The sequence below is a fragment of the Ovis aries genome, chromosome 3 (assembly GCF_016772045.2).
Source record: "Ovis aries strain OAR_USU_Benz2616 breed Rambouillet chromosome 3, ARS-UI_Ramb_v3.0, whole genome shotgun sequence".
In the NCBI taxonomy this organism is placed as follows: domain Eukaryota; kingdom Metazoa; phylum Chordata; class Mammalia; order Artiodactyla; family Bovidae; genus Ovis; species Ovis aries.
Genome location: NC_056056.1, coordinates 151715658 through 151739301, shown reverse-complemented (window position 1 = coordinate 151739301; position 23644 = coordinate 151715658). Strand labels below are relative to the sequence as shown.

Sequence of the window (23644 nt, the reverse complement as noted above, 5' to 3'; positions counted from 1 at the left end):
TGAATATTTCACATCCCCTCTAATACCTGGAGTTCCAAAGTAATGAAACAGCCTAAGAATGGTAACCAAGATGGGAGACTTGTGCACCCAAGGGGGAAGGCAGGAAGGAGAAGGGACAAGAGACAAAGGGATAATTTTGGAATATGAAAGAGAAGGTAGTCCCCAGTGGATAGATACATGACTGCTGCTGCTGCTGCTGCTGCTAAGTCGCTTCAGTCGTGTCCGACTCTGTGCCACCCCACAGATGGCAGCCCACCAGTCTCCCCCGTCGTTGGGATTCTCCAGGCAAGAACACTGGAGTGGGTTGCCATTGCCTTCTTGTGACTGAAAAGACTGGATGGTGGGAAAACAAGAGAAGAGATCCCAAGGATGAAAACCACAAAGGCCTTCAGGACACCCTGTCTATTCCTATCACAAAACACCAAGTCCCGGAGTCGTCCGTGTGCAGCAGAGGCAGAATGGATGCTTTGTGGAAATGGATTAGCCATCACACAAACTGCTCTCTGAAACTGCCCGTGATTACTATGCTGAAGCAGGGCCCGTTTGGTGTAAAACAATACTCGGGCTGTATGACTCATTCAGCTGAAGGGCTGGCTGTATGGGTAAGGTTTTTAGATAGTGTGGCAAGTTTCCTGTGGTAGAATCTGAACTGCATTCAGACTTCTATTTGGCCTCTAATAACATTCTTAACTGCATGGCACCTGGAAGGAACATAATCAAGCTTTAGCATCATTTGCACTTAGTTCCTTGTAGTCTATGCAGCTTGAGTTATCTGTCGAAAATGTGTCTAGTAAACCATTCCAAGCAGTTAGTTTACATGTGCAACCATTTGATCTGATCTGATGCTTACCCACTGTACTGAATGAAATTCTAGCATACTGTCTTGGAAAGGACATCCAGAACAAAGAAACACGACTTATTTCATTAGAATCAAAATCTGCTAGGGGCTAAGATCACACTGGGCATAATTAATTATCATCAAGCCCTATGCTATGCTATGCTTACTCCTTAAGTAGACAATAATTATATACATGGCATCTATGTAAGTCTCACTATATTGTATCCCAGAAATCTGTCATTTTCTTTGAGCAAATACTACATGATTTAATTATGGTTATACACTTTTAGATTAAACTCATACAATGCACTCGGGAATGACAAAACATGTTCAAGATGAAAGCATTCTTTGAAAATACAGAAAATGTGCCTATTAATGACAACTTATCTCCAAAATGTTATTGCATTAAATTCCTCTAGTCATCTAACTTGCTGTTAGTACTATGTACAAAATATTTAAAAGGAAATACACTGCTGTAAATTGATTTCTGGCTGTGCTCATTATATTTCAAAATAATAATCAAATCAATCCACTTGGCTCCTTGAATTACTTAATACTTTCCAAGAATTGTTTAATCCAGGAAAGAAGAATATCCAGTTCACTGATGGCTTTGTAGATTCCTTTCTTTCCCATCTGCAGATAAAGTAGAAATATTAGAAGCAGAAATATTTCATATCTTAGAAAAAAGTGCTCAAAGACAAGAATTTGGTATACTAACCTCATAAAATGTTCTTTTCATCCTGGTAATAGATTTCATCTCTCTAGTTGATGAAACACAGGAAATCTAAGAAATTAGCAGTAAATACAGAAATATTGCTGAAGAAGGACTAGTATTCACTCTTCCATCCACTCAACCAGCCATTTTTGAGCATGTTGTGGGCATGAAATACGCTGGCAAATAAATAATACCTGGCCTCTGTCCTAACAGAGTTTACAGTTTCATGAGAGAGAATAATGATAAATTTTTAAAAAACAAATGAAAAATTAAAATTTACAAACTGAAACTAAAGCTGTGTTTGTAATGCACGACTCTATGATAGGGATCTACAGAAATGACCCTCTTTCAACTGGATGGTCAGAGAGGGTTCTTTTGAGGAATGACACTTAAATTAAGGTCTGAAAAGGGGGTGTGTGGCAGGTGTATGAGGAAGTGAAGAAAGAAAAGAGGGATTTGGAAAGGATACCCAGGTGGAATAATTAAGGGAACCTGAGCGAAAGGTGTGCAAATGTCCTGAGGCAAGAAAGACTATGCCTTCCAGAAACTTAAAGAAACCGTGGCTGGAGCAAGAGAGATGCTAGAAAACACAAGAGATGTGGGAGTGATGAGGAAAAAATTCTACTTTTTGAAAAATTGCCCTGGCTATTTAAATATTGATGTTGATTCCCAGGAGAAAGCACCAGGAAATGAATATTAGTTTCTACATTAGGAAGAAGAGTAAGCTAGTGTCTTGAGAAGACAGCATGTAGCCTGACTTGGGGTGGAGAGATTGGGATATGCTGGTCTCCTTTGAGGAGGTGAGTTTTCAAATATGAGCACAAGAATCACTTAGGAGTCATGGAGGAAGAAATTCTCCATCCTCCTTTCCTCATCTTCTTTCTCCCATAGATTCCCATAGGGAACACCTTGCATAGGAAGGTAGAAATTCTTCCTGTGAAAGAGGCTTTCGTGATGAGGCATGGAAGAGCTGCACACAGAATGTGAAGGTTCCGTCTGCAGGACTCACAAGCACAAGGGCTGACCCTCCCTGTGATAAGAGCAATCAATTCAGATCAGATCCTGTGAGGCCGAAATAACGTGGAACCGATCCAGGACAGTGGGAGCCAGAATCAGAGCATACAGTCAGAAAGAATTCATTCCTTTATTAAACAAGCATTCATGAAGTGCCTACTAAGTGTCAGATCATGTGCCAGGCACTAAAGACATAATAATGAGCAAAACAGCTAGCAAATAGATAGTGGTAGATGGGAAAATCAACAAAATACAAGATCAAAAATAGAAGATAAAAATCCAGCAGTTCTTCTTTATCCCAATTTCCCTCCATGTGAAGATTGTTCAAAATAATAGTAGTCAATGTGTATTTTGTTAGCATTCTGTGTCAGGCACTAATATGAAGGCTTTGGTCATATTAACTCATTCAGTCCTCAAAACAACCTTATGAGGTAGGTACTATTATCACCCTCATTTTACAGGTTAGAAAACCCAAGCATTGAAGTTAATATTCTGTCAATGTTCACATAGTATTAATAAGTGGAAGAGCTGAGATCCAAACCCAGGTATTTTGACTCCAGAGTATGTATTTAAAAGCCACTATATTACCTTATTTATACACTATTATACTATTTTTTATGTTAAAAATCCTGTAAAACTTGGAAAAGATATTCCAGCCAAGCCATTCTCCTGTTGAAATTTTTAAATATCCAGTTCCAAAGAAAGATTAGTTCAAAGATCTCTACTCTGTATTATCCCAGGGGAAATACTGGGTATGCCTCTAAAAGCCTAAGCTAATTGACAGATCAAGACACACAGAGACAGAGACTCCAACCTGAAAATGCACAGTGTGATAATAAACAAAAGACAAAAACCTCTGTGTGTATGTGTTTGCTCCCTTTGTTCATTTGTTTTCCAGATTGGAACTGCAAAAGTAAATTCTAGAAATACCGAGTCTAGGTCCAGCCAGGAGAGTAGTTCTGGAAATAATTATTATAGAGAAGACTGCCTATCACTTTTTAAATGGAGAATTTGGCTAGATGCTAAATCTGTCCAGTCAGAAATTATCTAGTATAAATGTAGTTGGCCCAAACATTGCAACTGGAAGAGAGGACTTCATGAGGATAATCAATACTTGCTGATTCCAATATATCCAAAGTTCTTAGATGCAGAGAGCAGTCACAAGGAACTGAATAAGCAAGTCATAGGGCACAACACCAAATATGGCTGTGTCAGGATTTAAAATTTTAACACTAGAATCCACCTGCCAATGGACCTCTCATCCAGGAAGATCAGCAACTAAGCCCATGAGCCATAACTACTGAGCCCTGCGCTCTAGAGCCCAGGAACTGCAACCACCGGAGCCTGCGCACCCTGCAGCCCTTGCTCTGCAACAACAGAAGCCACTGCAATGAAAACCCTGTGCTCTGCAGCTAGAGAGTAGCCCCCACTTGCCACAACTAGAGAAAAGCCCGTGCAGTAACAAAGACTCAGCATAGCCAAAAAGAAATAAATATTAAAAAAAAAAAAAAAGATTTAACACTGAAAATGTGAAACCAAAGAAGCCAACCAAATTCTGGACATTACAGAAATTAAATGTCATTAAGGTATTCCTTAATGACGAGGCCCTCTCCCCAGACAGCTTGGGCCTACAGGGCCTCCCATAAATAGGGTAGGAATTACAAGAAAGATTTCTGACTTCACTCCATCTAAGGCACACGCTAACCTAAGAAGAACAAAGAGAGTAGAAGAGGGGAAAAACAAGGTTTGGCAAAAAAATAAGAACCCATCACTTAATAGCGGCAGTGTTTCCTCTAGAGCTCTGTAGGTTTATGGGATTCTTTCTGGTGCCTTGAGATCGTTTACTATAAATGACCCCTAGTAAATGCAAGAGGTTTTCATTTTCCTCACTGTTATAAACATGTCTATAGACCCAGTAGGATAGCCTGATTTTACTGCTAATTCACATTCTTTGCTTGGAAGGAGGAATTCACAAAACAGTGATTCCCTTTACCTTATATTTCAAGGTATAGTTCCATTTGCAGAAAACAGCATGGAAAACCAAAGGGCAGCAGTTTTGTTCTAAGAATGGCTGCAGGATTTGAGAGACTCAGGCAAAGCAGTTATGATCTGGACAAGAGGAAATGTATTAGTAGGGCTGGAATAACCACGGCCTGGCTCAAAAACAAAAAAATAATGCGTGTGTGATAGTCACAGAATAGCAAACACAAGGCAACAGCCTAATCATTCACCATTAAGTCAATGGATATTTATTGCATACTTACTATACGCTAGGCATGTAATCGTGTCTCTGACCACATAGCATTGATTTTACTTAATTTATAAAAGTGCCCTAAATGCTGAAAACCGCCTTGGGGCACAAGCAATGGCTCATAACTGTCAGAGACAGTGAAGGAAAATCACAATACTACGTGATGAATACTGTGATTTAAAAAAACAAAAACCCGTTCTGGGGACACAACAGAGGCCATCCAACTGTGGGATCCCAGAAGGCTTCCAGAAGGAAAAAGCAAGAGAGTTGCATCTTGAAGGGTGACTAAAATGAAGTGGAAGAAACAGAAAGAAGGGATGAGTAGGCAGAGGAAGCCTGATGCTCGAAGGGTGGAGAGAACAGAGATTATTTATTGTTTAATTTGTGATTACTGTTATCATCTGGGGGCCACACCTGGCAGCATGTGAGATCATAGTTCCCTAACCGGAGATCGAACCTGGGCTGCCTTCATTGGGACCGTGTAGTCTTAAGCACTGGACAACCAGGGAAGGCCAACAATAATAATTCAAACACCTTCTGGTCTCAGGTTCAGTTACCTGGATATGGCCCCCGACCTCTAGCCCTCAGCTTCCTCTTGTTTGCCCCCTTCATGGCATCTATCAAAATCTGAGAGTTGCTGAAACTGACTGAGAGCATTCTCAAAAGAGTTCTGTACAGAAAGAGATATTATCTATCAATTTTTGTGGAATTTCCAGCATCTGGAATAGTGTTCAGCAACACTAGATACTCAGTGCTTGTTTAATGACTGAATCACTGAATGAAATGCAAGCATCAGCTTAGAGCTTTGGGGTTCACAAAGCCCGCTGGTTTAATATTAATAGCAGTCTGAAGTATATACTGGGCATTAGGGAGCTCTGTTTAAAACAGTTTGATGAAAAAATGGATGCAATCCTTAAATTTGAATGCCTAATATCCAAAACATGTTTGAAAAATCATGAAAATATGTATTGTGTATTATATGCTGCTGCTAAGTCGTTTCAGTCCTGTCCAACTCTGTGCGACCCCATAGACGGCAGCCCACTAGGGTTACCCCCGTCCCTGGGATTCTCCAGGCAAGAACACTGGAGTGAGTTGCCATTTCCTTCCCCAGTGCGTGAAAGTGAAGTCGGTTAGTTGTGTCCGACTCTCAGTGACCCCATGGACTGCAGCCCACCAGGCTCCTCCGTCCATGGGATTTTCCAGGCAAGAGTACTGGAGTGGGGTGCCATTGCCTTCTCCGAAAGCAAAAATGAATAATCCCTCTCCACTGATAATTCTGAGGAAATGAAGTAGCTTGGCCAGGGAGTGGACAGCTGTACATGTCATAGTCTCTCACCCTGAATTGTCACAAATAATGACCTCAAATTCTTCCTACAAAAAGACTTTTTCTATACTATAGTCTTTTATGAGCATGTACTATAGTCTTTTATGAGGCTTCCCAGGTGGCACTAGTGTTAAAGAACCCGCCTGCCAACACAGGAGACCGTAAGAGATGCGGGTTCAATCCCTGGGTTGGGAAGATCCCCTGGAGGAGGGCATGACAACCTGCTCCAGTTTTCTTGCCTGGAGAATCCCATGGACAGAGGAGCCTGGAGGGCTACAGTCCGTAGGGTCGCACAGAGTCGGACACGACTTAATTGACTTAGCACAGCACAGCACAACTAAGGAATAACTTTGTCAGAAAAGAAATTCTATAATATAATTAGAAAATATATTTGCCAAAGTTAAAACTGATGACTTATAAATGATCTCTTTATCTTTCCCTTAAAGTAGCAGCACTAATATTAGGCTCTAAGTAAAACACTAACATTAGGCACTAAAAAGATATTTGACTGTTTAAGAGAATCTCTCCTTTGGAAATTGTTGAGAAAATGTAATTGGAAGAAAATTAGTGTTCTGAGTATGGAAAACAGTAAGGAAAGATACGAACAGTTTTACAGAACTACTACGTATTAGGCACTTTGACATAGTATCTTATTTAATTCTTCCAAAAACCACATGATGATATTATTAGTATTGTTAAAGACAAGTTTAGGACTTCATAGTCAATGAAAGAATAAACCAGGATTAGTCTTACTTCCTGCTTCAGTTTTTATCAGTTCAGCCAAATATGATTTTTAAAATATTCAAAATTGCAAACATAAATAATTGGCAATGCTTCACAACTTGATAAGCTAGTTGCAACTGATGATACAAATTAGTTATCAAACATTCTACAAGAATTAGAGACACAAATATTCTATTTGACAAGACTTACAAACTTAAAAATTAATCACATACAATTAATGTAAAGAAACAGAGCTCTCTAATTACCAATTACTATTTAGACTCTCAAAATATTAATTAAAGTAGATGATGAATCTTGAAAACTACTGTACTCTTTTTCCAGTTTCAACTTGGAGTACTAGCAATTAGGCGAATTATCCTATGAATTCAACTAAGCAACTATTAAATTCCCTTTCAAGTCTGAGAGTTTTTCTATAAGAATCTTTAAAACATCTTTTTACAAAGAGGCACTTTCTAAATATCATTTAGACAAATACCATGGAATCGCAAAGAGTCAGACACAACTGAGAGACTTCAACTTTCACTTTCACTTTTCAGGGCTAACAAAGATTAAAAATAAAAATATGTATGTTATCCATTGTTTTTTTCTTTAAACAATTATGCCACCTGAATTATCCAAATCAGACTTATTAAAATGTATAATATTTTACTAGGTGCTGCAATACCTAGAATGTTCTCAGAAAAAATAAGATGACACTCAAATATAGTGGTGCTGGGAAAAGAATGGCTCAGAAAGATGCCAGTTTCAGTGGATTTATAGAGAAACCCTAAACTTTAAAGACCATCCCCATGTAAAAGATGTAAAAAAGCAAAATAGTTGTCTGGGGAGGCCTTACAAATAGCTGTGAAAAAAAGAGAAGTGAAAAGCAAAGGAGAAAAGGAAAGATATAAGCATCTGAATGCAGAGTTCCAAAGAATAGCAAGAAGAGATAAGAGAGCCTTCCTTAGCGATCAATGCAAAGAAATAGAGGGAAACAAGAGAATGGGAAAGACTAGAGATCTCTTCAAGAAAATTAGAGATACCAAGGGAACATTTCATGCAAAGATGGGCACGATAAAGGACAGAAATGGTATGGACCTAACAGAAGCAAAAGATATTAAGAAGAGGTGGCAAGAATACACAGAAGAACTGTACAAAAAAGATCCTCATGACCAAGATAATTACGATGGTGTGATCACTCACCTAGAGCCAGACATCCTGGAATGTGAAGTCAAGTGGGCCTTAGAAAGCATCACTATGAACAAAGCTAGTGGAGGTGATGGAATTCCAGTTGAGCTATTTCAAATCCTGAAAGATGATGCTGTGAAAGTGCTGCACTCAATATGCCAGCAAATTTGGAAAACTCAGCAGTGGCCACAGGACTGGAAGAGGTCAGTTTTCATTCCAATCCCAAAGAAAGTCAATGTCAAAGAATGCTCAAACTACCACACAATTGCGCTCATCTCACACACTAGTAAAGTAATGCTCAAAATTCTTTAAGCCAGGTGTCAGCAATATGTGAACCGTGAACTTCCAGATGTTCAAGCTGGTTTTAGAAAAGGCAGAGGAACCAGAGATCAAATTCCCAACATCCGCTGGATCATCGAAAAAGCAACAGAGTTCCAGAAAAATATCTCTTTCTGCTTTATTGACTATGCCAAAGCCTTAGGATCACTAAAAACTGTGGAAAATTTGGAAAGAGATGGGCATACCAGACCACCTGACCTGCCTCTTGAGAAACCTATATGCAGGTCAGGAAGCAACAGTTAGAACAGAACAGGGAAAAACAGACTGGTTCCAAATAGGAAAAGGAGTACATCAAGGCTGTATACTGTCACCCTGCTTATTTAACTTCTATGCAGAGTACATCATGAGAAATGCTGGACTGGAAGAAACACAAGCTGGAGTCAGGGATGCCGGGAGAAATATCAATAACCTCATATATGCAGATGACACCACCCTTATGGCAGAAAGTGAAGAGGAACTAAAAGCCTCTTGATGAAAGTGAAAGAGGAGAGTGAAAAGTGGGCTTAAAGCTCAACAGTCAGAAAACGAAGATCATGGCATCCAGTCCCATCACTTCACGGGAAATAGATGGGGAAACAGTGGACACAGTTTCAGACTTTATTTCTGGGGGGCCTCCAAAATCACCGCAGATGATGACTGCAGCCATGAAATTAAAAGACGCTTACCCCTTGGAAGAAAAGTTATGACCAACCTAGATAGCATATTGAAAAGCAGAGACATTACTTTGCCAAAAAGGTCCATCTAGCCAAGGCTATGGTGTTTCCAGTGGTCATGTATAAATGTGAGAGTTGGACTGTGAAGAAAGCTGAGCGCCAAAGAATTGATGCTTTTGAATTGTGTTGTTGGAGAAGACTCGTGAGAGTCCCTTGGACTGCAAGGAGATCCAACCAGTCCATTCTAAAGGAGATCAGCCCTGGGATTTCTTTGGAAGGAATGATGCTAAAGCTGAAACTCCAGTACTTTGGCCACCTCATGCGAAGAGTTGAGTCATTGGAAAAGACTGATGCTGGGAGGGATTAGGGGCAGGAGAAGAAGGGGACGACAGAGGATGAGATGGCTGGATGGCATCACTGACTCGATGGATGTGAGTTTGAGTGAATTCCAGGTGTTGGTGATGGACAGGGAGGCCTGGCATGCTGCGATTCATGGGGTCACAAAGAGTTGGACACAACTGAGCGACTGAACTGAACTGAACTGAAACTTTAAAGAACTAGAAATACTTCTCAAAAATGAAAAAAGAATTTATGTCCGTTAGTTAATAGTGAAGCTAAGAGAAAATAACAACTCATTGATCACCTTGAAAGAATATTAGAAAAATCAATCCTTATATTGAAAACTGATAAATAAAGAAAAAGAATTACATGTTTCTTTTTAACAGTACAGATGGAATTGTTGGAACAAATAAAATGACAAGTTTTAATTAAAAATATAATGTCATCATTTGGTAACTTAAAAATATCTCATATATTTGCATAAACAGTTGACCATAAATAAAATTGCACACTATCTAGAAAATCACAATCTTTAAAACAGTAAGAAACAGAATTACATGTTTATTCTGACTTTCCTATATGATAAGGTCCTCAGGACAGCAAAACAATTAGTTAGGGGGAGATTCTCTTTACATAATTATCCCTCAATTCAGTTCAGTTCAGTCGCTCAGTCATGTCCGATTCTTTGCGACCCCATGAATCGCAGCACGCCAGGCCTCCCTGTCCATCACCATCTCCCAGAGTTCACTCAGACTGACGACCATTGAGTCCATGATGCCATCCAGCCATCTCATCCTGGGTCATCCCCTTCTCCTCCTGCCCTCAATCCCTCCCAGCATCAGAGTCTTTCCCAATGACTCAACTCTTCGCATGAGGTGGCCAAAGTACTGGAGTTTCAGCTTTAGCATCATTCCTTCCAAAGAAATCCCAGGGCTGATCTCCTTTAGAATGGACTGGTTGGATCTCCTTGCAGTCCAAGGGACTCTCAAGAGTCTTCTTCAACATCACAATTCAAACGCATCAATTCTTCGGCGCTCAGCCTTCTTCACAGTCCAACTCACACATCCATACATGACCACAGGAAAAACCATAGCCTTGACTAGACAGACCTTAGTCGGCAAAATAATGTCTCTGCTTTTGAATATACTATCTAGGTTGGTCATAACTTTTCTTCCAAGGAGTAAGCGTCTTTTAATTTCATGGCTGCAGTCACCATCTGCAGTGATTTTGGAGCCCAAAAAAATAAAGTCTGACACTGTTTCTACTGTTTCCCATCTATTTCCCATGAAGTGATGGGACCAGATGCCATGATCTTCGTTTTCTGACTGTTGAGCTTTAAGCCAACTTTTTCACTCTCTTCTTTCACTTTCATCAAGAGGCTTTTTTAGCTCCTCTTCACTTTCTGCCATAAGGGTGGTGTCATCTGCATATATGAGGTGATTGATATTTCTCCCGGCAATCTTGATTCCAGCTTGTGTTTCTTCCAGCCCAGCATTTCTCATGATGTACTCTGGATATAAGTTAAATAAGCAGGGTGACAATATACAGCGTTGATGTACTTTACCTTTTCCTATTTGGAACCAGTCTGTTGTTCCATGTCCAGTTCTAACTGTTGCTTCCTGAACTGCATATAGATTTCTCAAAAGAAATAGAATTTTCAAAGCATTATTTTGCAATGCTTTATGAATTAATATATCTAAACAGTAATTATCAGAGACTGATAAGAGAAATAGAGGTGATATAGTACATTCTAGAAGCTAAAGGATGGAGAAGGAAATGGCAACCCACTCCACTACTCCTGCCTGGAGAAGCCCAGGGACGGGGGAGCCTGGTGGGCCTCCGTCTATGGGGTCGCGCAGAGTCGGACACGACTGAAGTGATTTAGCAGCAGCAGCAGGAGCTAAGGGAAAGGTGGATCATGTGAGGCAGGAAAAGGGAAAATATTAAAAAGAACAAATTCAGACTTCTAGTAACAAAGGCCATGATGTCTAAGACGAAAAATATACTGAATGGGACTAACATAGGTTTGATATTACAGACTAAAAGATTTGTAAATTTTGTAAACTTGAAGATATAGCAATAGGAACTATCCACAATAAAACACAGAAGAACATTGCCATTGACCATAAAAATGAGAACAAGGATGCGGAACAGTTTTAACTCCATACACTACTGGTAGAAATGTAAGCTGATTCAGCCACTCTAGGAAACAGCTTGGCTATTTATTGCATAGTTAAACACACACCTAACCTATGATCCAGCCTAGGTGTTTACCACTGCTACCTCTCAAGTGTTTACTCAACAGAAGTGTGAATCTCTCTCCAAACAAAGACCTGCATGGCATTTCTCCAGGCAAGATTACTGGAATGAATTGCCATTTCCTTCTCCAGGGGATCTTTCCCATCCAGGGATTGAACCTCTGGTCTCCTACACTGCAGGCGGATTCTTTATTGACTGAGCCACTGGGGAAGTATATAAATATTAATAGCAGCTTTATTTGTGATAATGAAAAACTGGAAAAAATAAATAGCCATCAATAGATGAATAGATAAAGTGTGGTATATCATTACAGTGGAATGCTAATTGGCAATGAAAAAGGGAGAAGTAATTGATACACTCAATAAATGAATGAATCTCAAAATAATTATACTGGGTAGAAGTCAGACTTTAAAGAATATGACACACATATAGATTTTTCACCTTATAATTGTCTCAAGTCCTAATAAACCTATTGTTAGTTGAAAATATCTTAAGTCAAAAATGCATTCAAGGGACTCCCCTGGATGTGAGAGTTGGGCTATGAAGAAGGCTGAGTGCCGAAGAATTGATGCTTTTGAACTGTGATGTTGGAGAAGACTCTTGAGAGTCCCCTGGACTGCAAGGAGATCCAACCAGTCCATTCTGAAGGAGATCAGCCCTGGGTGTTCTTTTGGAAGGAATGATGCTAAAGCTGAAACTCCAGTACTTTGCCACCTCATGCGAAGAGTTGACTCATTGGAAAAGACTGTGATGCTGGGAGGTATTGGGGGCAGGAGGAGAAGGGGATGACAGAGGATGAGATGGCTGGATGGCATCACTGACTCAATGGACGTGAGTCTGAGTGAACTCCGGGAGTTGGTGATGGACAGGGAGGCCTGGCGTGCTGCGATTCATGGGGTCACAAAGAGTCAGACATGACTGAGCGACTGAACTGAACTGAACTAGCAGTCCAGTGGTTAAGACTTCTTCTTTCAACGTAGGGAGTATGGGTTCAATCTCTGGTCAGGGAGCTAATATCACACATGCCTCAAGGTCAAAAAACTGAGACATAAAACAGAAACAAGGTTGTAGCAAATTCAATAAAAACTTAAAAATACGCATAGTATACCTAACTTTCCAAGCATCATAGCTTGGGTACAGAGCAGTGGTGAGGGAGTTGGTTGTTTACCCTCGTGATCTCATGGCTGACCAGGAGCTGGGGCTGCCTCTGCTGTCCAATATCAAGAGAGAGTACCATGCCAGGAATCACTAGCCCAGGAAAACTGGAAACACATACCTTTTGTACCTCTATACAGTCAAAAATCACACCATTGTAAGTTAGGGATCGTCCGTAAAACCTTTTACATTAAATCCTAGGAAATGCAAATAAATCTACAGTGACAGCTGATCAGTGGTCCTCTGGAACCCGTGTTGGGGAGGGAGAAGGAAGGAGATCACCAAGCTACACAAAGAAACTTTGAGGGGTGATGGATGCGTTCATCATCTACATGTGATGGTGATTTCACAAATATACACATATGTCAAAACTACCAAATAACACACTCTAAATCCATTCAGTTAACTGCATGCTAATTATATATCAATAAATCTGTTAACAAATACAGCATAAATATAAACATACAACATAAATATAAACTTCATAAATATAAACAACATTTTCACTCCTATGATTGTATTTATGCATGGGATTTGTCAAACTTTTAACAGACCTAAAGCAATTTATTAACCTTTCTCTAAGCTTTTTCCTTCTGATCTCATAGTGAATGACACCACCAACCAGCCAGCTTTCCAAGTAGAAACCTTGGGCTCATCTCAGTCTACTGCTGCTGCTGCTAAATCGCTTCAGTTGTTTCCGACTCTGTGCGACCGCATAGACAGCAGCCCACCAGTCTCTTCTGTCCCTGGGATTCTCCAGGCAAGAACCCTGGAGAAGGTTGCCATTTCCTTCTCCAAAGCAGGAAAGTGAAAAGTGAAAGTGAAGTTGCTCAGTCGTGTCTGACTCTGTGCGACCCCATGGAGTGCAGCTCACCAGGCTCCATGGGATTTTCCAGGCAAGAATACTGGAGTGGGGTGCTGTTGTCTTCTCCGCATCCCAGTCTGGGCTTCCCTAATGGCTCAGATGATAAAGAGTCTGCCTGCAATGCAGGAGACCTGGGTTTGATCCCTGCAGAAGGGAATGGCTACCCGCTCCAGTATTTTGCCTGGAGAATTTCGTGGACAGAGATGCTTGGCGGACTATAGTCCATGGGGTCAAAGAGCCAGATACTTCCACTTTCATCCCAGTCTGCTCTCTTCCTCAGACTCTCCTTGTCCTTCCTTATGGCACTAGTGTGCACACTTTAGTCCAAGCACATTATTGCAGTGCTCTTTTCATTGTTTCTTTTGCCTGGAGTCTCACCCCTGCAGACATACAGATGGCCAACAGGCATGTGCAAAGATGCTCAATATCACTAACCATTAGTGACATGCGAATCAAAACTATAATGAGGTATCACCTCACACTGGTCAGATGGCCATCATTGAAAAGTCTATGAATAATAAATGCTCGAGAGGATGTGGGGAAAAAGGGATCCTTCTACAATGTTGGTGAGAATGTAAATCGCTGCAGCCTCTTTGGTTTTCCATTTTAAATACAGCAGTGTGTACATGTCGACCCCAAACTCCCTGACTATCCCTCCCTTCCCTCGACTCTTTCCCCCTCTGTGAGTCTGTTTCTGTTTTGTAAAATAAGCTCATTTGTATAATTTCTTTTTGGATTCCTATAAGGGATATTATACAGATATTTCCAGAGATTCATTCTTCGGTCAGAATCACCACACCTAGGAATGTCTGCATCCGATAAAAAAAGAATATCCACTGGAGTGGATAATAGATGCTATTTCTGGTTTTCTTTTTCTAACTCCAGATTCTATAGACCAAGACATGGATTTAGTCTCAGAATCAATTCCTCGAAAGTCTGCCCAAGATTCAGTAAGAGAGTGAGGAGGGCTTTAAAGCAACCAGCAGAGCCACATGGAAGGGGGAGAAGAGTTTCTGCAACTTGCAAAGCTTTGATTCATTGGCATATTCGAGAAGTAATGCTAGCCTGAGGTCCCTGGCTGGAAGGGGGAAAGAAGAGACAAAGCGACAGTCACACATCCGGCGGAGGGCGCGGCTGCTGGGCCTAGGAAAGCTGCCCCCACGCCTACCTCCCCAAATTAAAGCAAATGTTCCAAAAAGAAGAAAGGGAAATATCACACGGAAATAAATGTCACCTACTTCGCATTTTATAACTTCTCGCTCCTAACCTCTGCCCCATCCACTGATTCAGAATTCCCCATAGAGCGGCAAATGCCCAGTTAATTTATATTGCACATACTTGCTTCTGTAGCCAAGAAGGAAAAATGGTGATTGACAGAGAAACTAAATGCAAGCCTGTTACTAAAATCAAGCCTGATATTGATAAAATTAAACTGATAAAATTAAACTCAGATATTGCTAACTAAAGCAATATCCGAGGCGACTTTCTAAAGCTCAGCTTAATCCTTCGACTTTCTTTTTCACAGCTTCACGGAGGCGGTTTGTTTACTCCAGCACATAAACTCCTCACCTTGTGAGCCAAATTAACGAAAGCTAATAAGGGTTGTATTGGGAGGGGAGATTAGAAGGAAAGACCAGAATTAGGTGGCCCTCAGGATGGTTGGCTAGGCGATGTGCTCATATTTGGCCACAAGGGGGAGCCAGCCGCCTAGGAAAGCATCCACTATCAGCCTGAGAGGTTGTGCCGCCCTACTTTGTACCACCCTACTCCCATCCCGCAGTAGCCAAAGCCTCTCAAGAAACTCTCTTGACAAATTCAGGTCCCTTTAGGAAATGACTTCTTCCACAACAAGTCAAGGAAAAGCAGAATTCCTAGATAGCTCTATGGTTTCTAAGTTTTTCGTCTGAAATATTTCTCAGTTTAGGTTGTAACTATTATGTGGTCTTTAGCTATATGAGCTGAAGAAATAAAATAAATGATCAAAGCAAACGTGGCTTTTGGGAGTTCCAGGTGTCCAGATATACTGTACTGTATCAGACAAGGATTTCTAGTACCTCAGCATCATTAACAAACGTCATTTACAATAATATTATATTTAATTGGATGGCTCTGTACCTTATTATTTTAATGGAATATGAGAGTTTTGGGGAAACTATGCAGCTTATTTAACTTACATGAAGAGTACATTATACAAAATGCCAGGTTGGATGAAGTACAAGCTGAAATCAAGACTGCTAGGAGAAATATCAATAACCTCAGATATGCAGAGGACACCACCCTTATGGCAGAAAGTGAAGAACCTCTGATTTAAGGAGCCTCTTGATGAAGATGAAAGAGGAGAGTGAAAAAGTTGGCTTAAAACTCATCATTCAGAAAACTAAGATCATGGCATCTGGTCCCATCATTTCATACCAAATAGACGGGGAAACAATGGAATCAGTAACTGACTTTATTTTGGAGGGGCTTCAGAATCACTGCAGGTGGTGAGTGCAGCCATGAAATTAAAAGATGCTTGCTCCTTGGAAGAAAAGCTATTACCAAACTAGACAGCATATTAAAAAGCAGAAACATTACTTTGCTGACAAAGGTCAGTCTAGTCAAAGCTATGGTTTTTCCAGTAGTCAAGTATGGATATGAGAGTTGGACTATCAAGAAAGCTGAGTGCCAAAGAATTGATGCTTTTGAACTGTGGTGTTGGAGAAGACTCTTGAGAGTCCCTTGGACTGCAAGGAGATCCAACCAGTCCATCCTAAAGGAATCAGTCCTGAATATTCATTGGAAGGACTGATGCTGAAGCTGAAACTCCAATATTTCAGCCACCTGGAAAAGACCCTGATGCTGGGAAAGATTGAAGGCGGGAGGAGAAGGAGATGGCAGAGGATGAGATGGTTGGATGGCATCAGCAACATGATGGACATGAGTTTGAGTAGGCTCCGGGAGCTGGTGATGGACAGGGAAGCCTGGCGTGCTGCAGTCCATGGGGTCACAGTCGGACACAACTGAGCGACTGAACTGAACTGAATGCAACCCAAGTCCCAAAGGAGGATATAACTTAAATACAAACTAACAAAAGAGAACATAAATCTGATGTATTTTTTACCCTACTGACCAGCTCACCCTGATAAAAATTCTCTGCACTGTAGGCTGGAATTTGGATTACTGTGTACTTTCACGGACCACAAGAAAAAAGATGTCCTGATATTTTAAAACTGAAAATCTGCTACCAACAGCCCAGAGTTAAAGTTTCATGACCCTGATGCCCAAGGATAGAAAGCTCATTACCTTCTGGCGACCCAAGGACTGTAATAACCTTCTCTACCCCCTACTTTGTACCACCTACCAGTACAACCACAGGAGACTGGAGACGGCATACTTAGAACAAAATCCACGCCACAGAAAAGACTCAACACTTCTCACAGAGGCAAGCCAACTAATATTGCACAGATCCTGGCTTGGTTGCTTTGCTTTGTTTTGTTTTCTATGCTGATCTTTAATATCATGGGTGTTAGAAATATGGTCACTTCTGCCTTCTTAATTAGTGCCCCATTGCTCAGGGTGATGGTGGCCATACCACAGCATCAAATAATTTAGGTGCCAAAGAAGAACACGCTTCTTTTATCATTTTCTTTTGATTGAGACTTTGCCTTGTAAAGGATACAACTCTATACTTACACAAATAAATAAGAAAAAGTCAATCTAAAAGCACTTATCAATATGGAAAAGAAAGAGAGAGAGGAGGTAAGAGAAAGAGAAAAAAGAGAGAGAGAAAGGAAAAAAGAAAAGAAAGGAAAGAAGAGAAACAATGACATTCTAGAAAAGTGTTTGGCACGTCATTGGTGCTTCAGAAATATCTGTTAAATGAATGAATTAGTTGGGATTTGCACAAAGAAAGACTGATCTGAAAAACTAAATATTGACCTGAGGCGCATCTCATGTTCATTTAGCTCTCTTCAACTTATTTTACATGTCATTCCTAAAGAAATAGTACGTAGTGGCATGACAAGTTACACAGGATTATTTGATATCGTTTCCCTGGTGATGGATTCTCCATTTGGACTACAAGCCAACAATTAGAAAACCCCTTTACTCACCCTTTGGGGTGAAGACAAAATATGCTATCTTCTAGCTGGATGTCTAGGATCAAAATCATATTTGCTGTGCATACTTACACAGCGGCTCAATTTCTGCCTAAGGCTATGAAAGTCTTCCACAAAGTGCGTTTCCTTGCAAACTTGTAATTGGAGTTGACCAAAAACATCTTCCATGAAGAAGGACAGAAGTTGTTCCTGGAATCTGCAGTTTTTCTATAAATAAGATGGGGGGAAATTGTATAAGGTAAACCATGAGCAGCTTTTGTAAAATGAACCAAAATATCCCCCTGATTATTACTTCATGACCATCTGGAAAAATTAAAAATGCAAGGAGAAAAGCATGCGACAAGTAGAAATGTGAGAGAGAAAAGCACCCCCTGGCTTACCATAAATAGCTTCTTTGTTTTCTTTTTTAATAACCGTATATTTTTTATTCGATCTTCCTACAATAAAACAAAGAGAAATAAGATTTATCCAGCATTTCAAATGTCCCTTAGGTCTTCGTTTCTAAGCAGAGCCTAATACTTACTGGAATCGTTGCTCTGAGGCTTGCTGCCTTGACATAGAGAGTATCAACGGCTTGGGACAGGGTTCCCACTGGGTAACAACTTTCAGCAAAGGATGATTGCTTGTGCTTAGCAATGGCAAGAGACAGAGTGACAAACAGCAACCCAGATCTCAAAATGCAACTCACCCACATTTCCCTCCACCCCACTCAGCTCGTGTCACTACAGTAACCAGACAGTTACTTCTGCTGGCTAGACGGGAGGGTAACCTACTTACTTTAGCCCTCAAGGTCGCCTCTCCAATGAGATGCTGTGAAAGATAACTTACAGTTTAGAAAGAGGAAGATCACTTTAGTTCTAATTTTTTAGAGCTTGCTTCATAATCAAAAAACATTGACCACACCATACTGTGACATTAAGTAAAAGCTCAAATTTACTGGCAAGGTTGGGGCCCTGTTTCCAAAAAGAATTCAGAACCTCAGAGGTGTCTCACAACAGATTTCATTATTTTAAAAGCCAAGCAATGCCAGTAAAAGAATCTTGATCTCCTGGAGGCTGTGTGACTGTTTTTAAATATGAAAAAAAAAAAATCTGCTTTTGTAACTAGTATCCCAGAAAAAGTGTAGAATGAGCAGCCCTGGGAAGCCTGCTCATGGCCTCATATGGGTTTGACATTTGTCCTTTGCCAGATCCTTCACCTGCCCGCCCGTACCCCACCAGAAGCCACCATTCTGCAGCCCACCATCAAGACTCAAGAGAAAAATTTTCCAACTGTTTTCAAGAATTTTTCCACCTCATACATTGTAACTCCCTCAACATATTCAAGATTTTTTTGAACCAGGACCTGGAATTAAGACCTACTTAATTAACCTACCTAATTAACCTATTAATTTAATAGGTTCTCTATCATCTGTCCATGGGATTCCCTGGTGGCTCAGATGGTAAAGAGTCTGCCTGCAGTGCCAGAGATCCGGGTTCTATCCCTGGGTCAGGAAGATCCCCTGGAGAAGAAAATGGCAACCCACTCCAGTATCCTTGCCTGGAAAATTCCATGGAAGAAGGAATCTGGCAGGCTTCAGAGTCTGACACGACTGAGTGACTGCACTTTCTTTCTATCTTTCTTTATCATCTGTCCAAGCTAACCACCCAGACTTTTCCTTTAACTCTAAATTTCCAATAGAGTGAAAATTCCTTACCTTTCCATCTCTGAATTCTCAGTACCTACTGTGATGCCTCAGGTAAAGAAGCAGCATGTTCAGTATTAGCTGAATAGTACTTCCCTTTCCACATTATGAGATGCTGCTATAACTGCTTTATTTTTTCGTTTATTCCATTAACAAATTTTTACCAAGCATCTATCTGTACAAAGAACAGTGCTTGGAACCATGGGCCCACATGCTAAAGTAGACGCTCCATGGACTTCTGTCCTCTGCTCTGTCCCAGTTCTTCCCATGGCGATAAGTATGGTTCCTTTTGCATAGCATCCCCAGGATAAGACGTGGACACAGCTCAGAATCACATGCTGAGAAGCAGCGCTAGGTCACCAAAGCCCAGACAAATGGCACCAACCTCAATCTGGGCAAGTTAACACTAAAACTCTGGTTGTGAGTAAGAGATTCGTCAAAACTAGGAAGAATCAGTAAACAGGCATCAGAACACAAAAGTGAATCCAGGGCGTCAAAGGAGGAAAGAGAAAGTATAAAGTAAAAATTCCAAACACACTCCCAAACACCGAGAGTATTTTCCACTGTTTCAAAAAGTAGGTGGATCAGGACTTCCTTGGTGGTGTAGCTGCTAAGACTCTGGGCTTCCCAAGCAGGGAGCATGGGTTCGATCCCTGGTGAACTAAGATTCCCACATGCTGTGTGGTATGGTCACAATAAAGTATAAATTAAAAAACAAGCATGATTCTAACTTATGAACAAGGTCAATTTTTTAAAAAGTGACTTAAAAGAAATAAAACGAGAGTTGATTTTTAAAAAAAATAAGTGGATCTCTTTGGAGAGTCCAAATGTCATTTCCACAGAAGCGCCTCTGCTAATTAAGGACACTCCCTGTGAAATGAGATACGAACTCTTCCCAAAGACCTACCAGAAGACTGTCGATCAGGAGTGCAAAGTGGATTGACTGAAGTTTTATAAGAGTTCAGGAAAAGGAAGAACGGGTTTTTTTCTTTTTTAACTAATTAATTATTTTAATTGGAGGCTAATTACTTTACAATATTGTAGTGGGTTTTGCCATACATTAACATGAATCGGCCGTGGGTGAACATGTGTCCCCCATCTTGAAGCCCCCTCCCAACCCCCTCCCCATCCCATCCCTCAGGGTTGTCCCACTGCACCAGCTTTGAGTTTTTAACTGGGAGTAGCTTAAAGGATGTTGGAACTGGGTATGGAATATCTTAAGGGTTTCTTGGTTTGGTCTTGATTTTTCAAGCAGAGTGATGCCTACTATTCAAAGTTCTTTTAGACAAAAGAGTGCGATCATTAGGAATCAAAACCCCAAGTGCTTTCAGCAGGCGTGGGATTAACACACTGAGTGGGTAGACATAGACCTCAGGGACTTGTACATGGCCACCAAACGTACAGTCTACCCAGTCGTATAGCCTGTAGCAATAGAAACAGCGTACAGAATACTGCCAGGAGCCATACACTGCCTTGAGCAGCTAAAATCTGGGGGCCCCGATATGTCCCAACAGAACATACATGCAACTCCAGTTGCTAATATTGACAGTCAGCGGGGTTGCTGTTTTTTTGACCTCTGATAGTTGCACTTCCATAAATATTTTGTCTCTCAAATCCTCATGATCCAAGAAAGATCATATATGTCCCAAGAGTGCTTCTGCTTTAGCTTTCAGCCAATTTAAGAAAACCAGTGTTTTCATGACTGAAAACTGTGTCACCCCAATGATCACAGTTATCCTACACCTTAGTCAGCAGACCTGCCTCGTTAGAGTGCATTAAAGGCTCAAATCTGACCTCACAGGATGCCTAGTGAACAGGGTACTCAAAGCACAGATCCTGAAGACAGTTCCCAAGGTGTGTTCCAAAAGTCCTAAACTGTAGAAGAACCATTAGAAGGAGTACACAGTGTCCTTCGGGTGCCAATTTAAAAGAGAAATTTCTGCTCATTTGGATTTATTTTTATTACATCGCTTCCACAATTTTCTTCTACAGACTTGCATAAAAATTGCTGCTAATTACAAGGAGATTTGGTTTTGAAACTCAGATCCACTTCTCATTAGTTATTATGGCATTGGGAAAGTTACTAATCCTCTCTAAGCTTCAGTCTGTGTCATCGTTAAAACAGGACAATAATTACACCTACTGCAAAGGGTTATCATGAGCAAGAAGTACAACAGTATGAATAGAATGGTTAGCACAATGCCAGCGATAGCAGCTCTCTGAAAGTGGTAGCTACTGCATTATTATTTTTCAAATAATAAATATGTCTTAGTCCGTTCAGGTGTTCTAACAAAACACCACCCTGGGTAGGTTTCAAAGAACAGAAATTTATTCCTCACAGCTCTTCAGGCTGGAAGTCCAGGATCCACAGGCCAGCATGGTCACTTTCTAGGAAGGGTTCTGTCCTGGGTTGCAGTCCGCTAACCTTTCACAGTGTCCTCACGTGCTGGAAGGAGTGAGGAGCTCTCTGGAACCTCTTCTTTAAAGGCAGGAATCCCATTCACCATGGCTCTGCCTTCATGACCAGATTACCTCTCCAAAACACCATCGCCTTGGTGTCTAGGTTTCAACAGACAAACTGGAGGTAGGGGCAGGGGGTAAAAACCCAAATATGCAGACCATGGCAAAATGCACGTGTAACGCTCTGAATAACGTTCATGTTCATTACAAGCCTTGAGAAGCCCTGAGAAACGGGTGAAGAAAGTGAGAAAAGTGAAGGATGAACACCCATCTGACAGCATTTCAGAATGTGTGCGCTTGAAGCATTCCATTTATCCCACCCACACCCAGAGGGCAGACTAGGACCAATGAAGTGAGTATTTCAAGGCTGCCACTCCTACATAATACACAAGAGACCATTCAAACACTTTATCTGCCCCAGTGCACAGTGAATGCCCCAGTTCCTAAAGGCCGACATGACAGCCATTTCCCTTGAAATTTAAGTCCCTTCCCTCCCAGAAGAATGCTAGCAGCTAGCAGCTTGATTTTCAAACATGTCCAATAAGCAAAATGAGCTCACCAGCTCCTGCGGAGAGTCACAGCTCACTCTGAGTGCTCAGTGGTGCATCTGCTCCTCTGTAGGAGGAAAAAAAAAATGGGGATTTTTAATTTGCTACATCGTTTTGTTGACTCTCAGATGCTTTGTTTTCACATGTTAATATCTCTGAAATCCTAGCTTGTTTTCTAATCCATGGAGTCTTACAATTACATCACTGAATCAGAGTCTGTACAGTCGTCTCTTTCTAATGGCGTCATCACTTCAGTTGAACTGTGTGTGTAGCTATTACTGTGGGTATTGAACTTAAGTGCTGTTCAAATGCCTTTGGAGAGGTTATCCTAAGATTTGGCCTTGACACTAAAGTTAATGTGTTTATAGAAAGGCGCAGAGCAACAGTGGACTACAAATCTGCTATTAGAGAAGTAAATATTTGTCTTTGGAAGAATGACCAAAAATACATATTTTCTTGCAAAGCAACAGCCACATGCTAAAAGTTAAGAAAGCATTATATTGTAGTTTATTCAGCAACATGTTTTTTCCCTTTCTCTCCATGGTGAATGAAAGAATACTGCCACTTTCAATATATTGCATCTTAAATTTGTTGATATTTGATGTTTAACGACCACAAAGATTGGTATGATCCTCAGGATCATAAACCCTAAAATCAACACAGACGTGAATAAGAAGCAGATAGATCTATTCAAACCAGTCATTCAAAGAAAACCAAAAGACACTGAAATCCAATGTTTTTCCCAGGATAGAGTCAGAAGATACAGACATGAAATAGTTATAGATAGATAGTTTGTTCAGTACAATGATAGCTTGATTTTTGTCCCCTCAGAAATGGTAGGTCCTGCTTTACTGAACCATCCAAGAAACCTGTTTATCTTATATTTACATCCTTATAGGGATGGATGAGAACAGGTTAGAGGGAGGAAGAAGAGTGCCGCCAATGGTGTGCGTGGAAGAAAGGCGGCTATTGACATTGGATACATGAGCAGCATAAGGAAGAATCAGCTTGGAAATTCACTGAGGGTCTCCCCCTATGTTCCAGGCGTTGTGCCAAGCAGCTGGTATTCTATGTATTCACTCTTCATCATTAATTCATTCATTCACCAGACTCTTAAACTGAGTGCTTGTCATCCCCCAGGCTTATTGGAGGTTGTTGGGAGAAAAACGATTTTATATCCTAATGTTCAGGG

General features: G+C 40.8%; 1 protein-coding gene across 1 annotated transcript; it reads right to left on the bottom strand.

The window, feature by feature from the left end:
• Positions 1-1078: 1078 nt before the first annotated feature.
• Positions 1079-18511, bottom strand: IL26 (interleukin 26). Its single transcript, XM_004006486.6, has 5 exons — positions 18284-18511; positions 18141-18197; positions 17833-17967; positions 1557-1622; positions 1079-1471 (listed from the first exon to the last, which is right to left on the bottom strand). Exons 1-5 carry the CDS (start codon positions 18452-18454, stop codon positions 1385-1387), a joined length of 516 nt encoding a protein of 171 aa, XP_004006535.1. The 5' UTR covers positions 18455-18511; the 3' UTR covers positions 1079-1384.
• Positions 18512-23644: the final 5133 nt, after the last annotated feature.

What these genes read in the sequence shown, in the direction of transcription:
- IL26 (XM_004006486.6), bottom strand. Translation starts at nt 18,454, where the DNA reads ATGTGGGTGAGTTGCATTTTGAGATCTGGGTTGCTGTTTGTCACTCTG. An exon ending in GCCTCAGAGCAACGATTCCA is followed by an intron (nt 18,198 to 18,283) that starts GTAAGTATTAGG and finishes GTTTTATTGTAG; the next exon opens with GAAGATCGAATAAAAAATAT. An exon ending in AAACAAAGAAGCTATTTATG is followed by an intron (nt 17,968 to 18,140) that starts GTAAGCCAGGGG and finishes TCTTATTTATAG; the next exon opens with AAAAACTGCAGATTCCAGGA.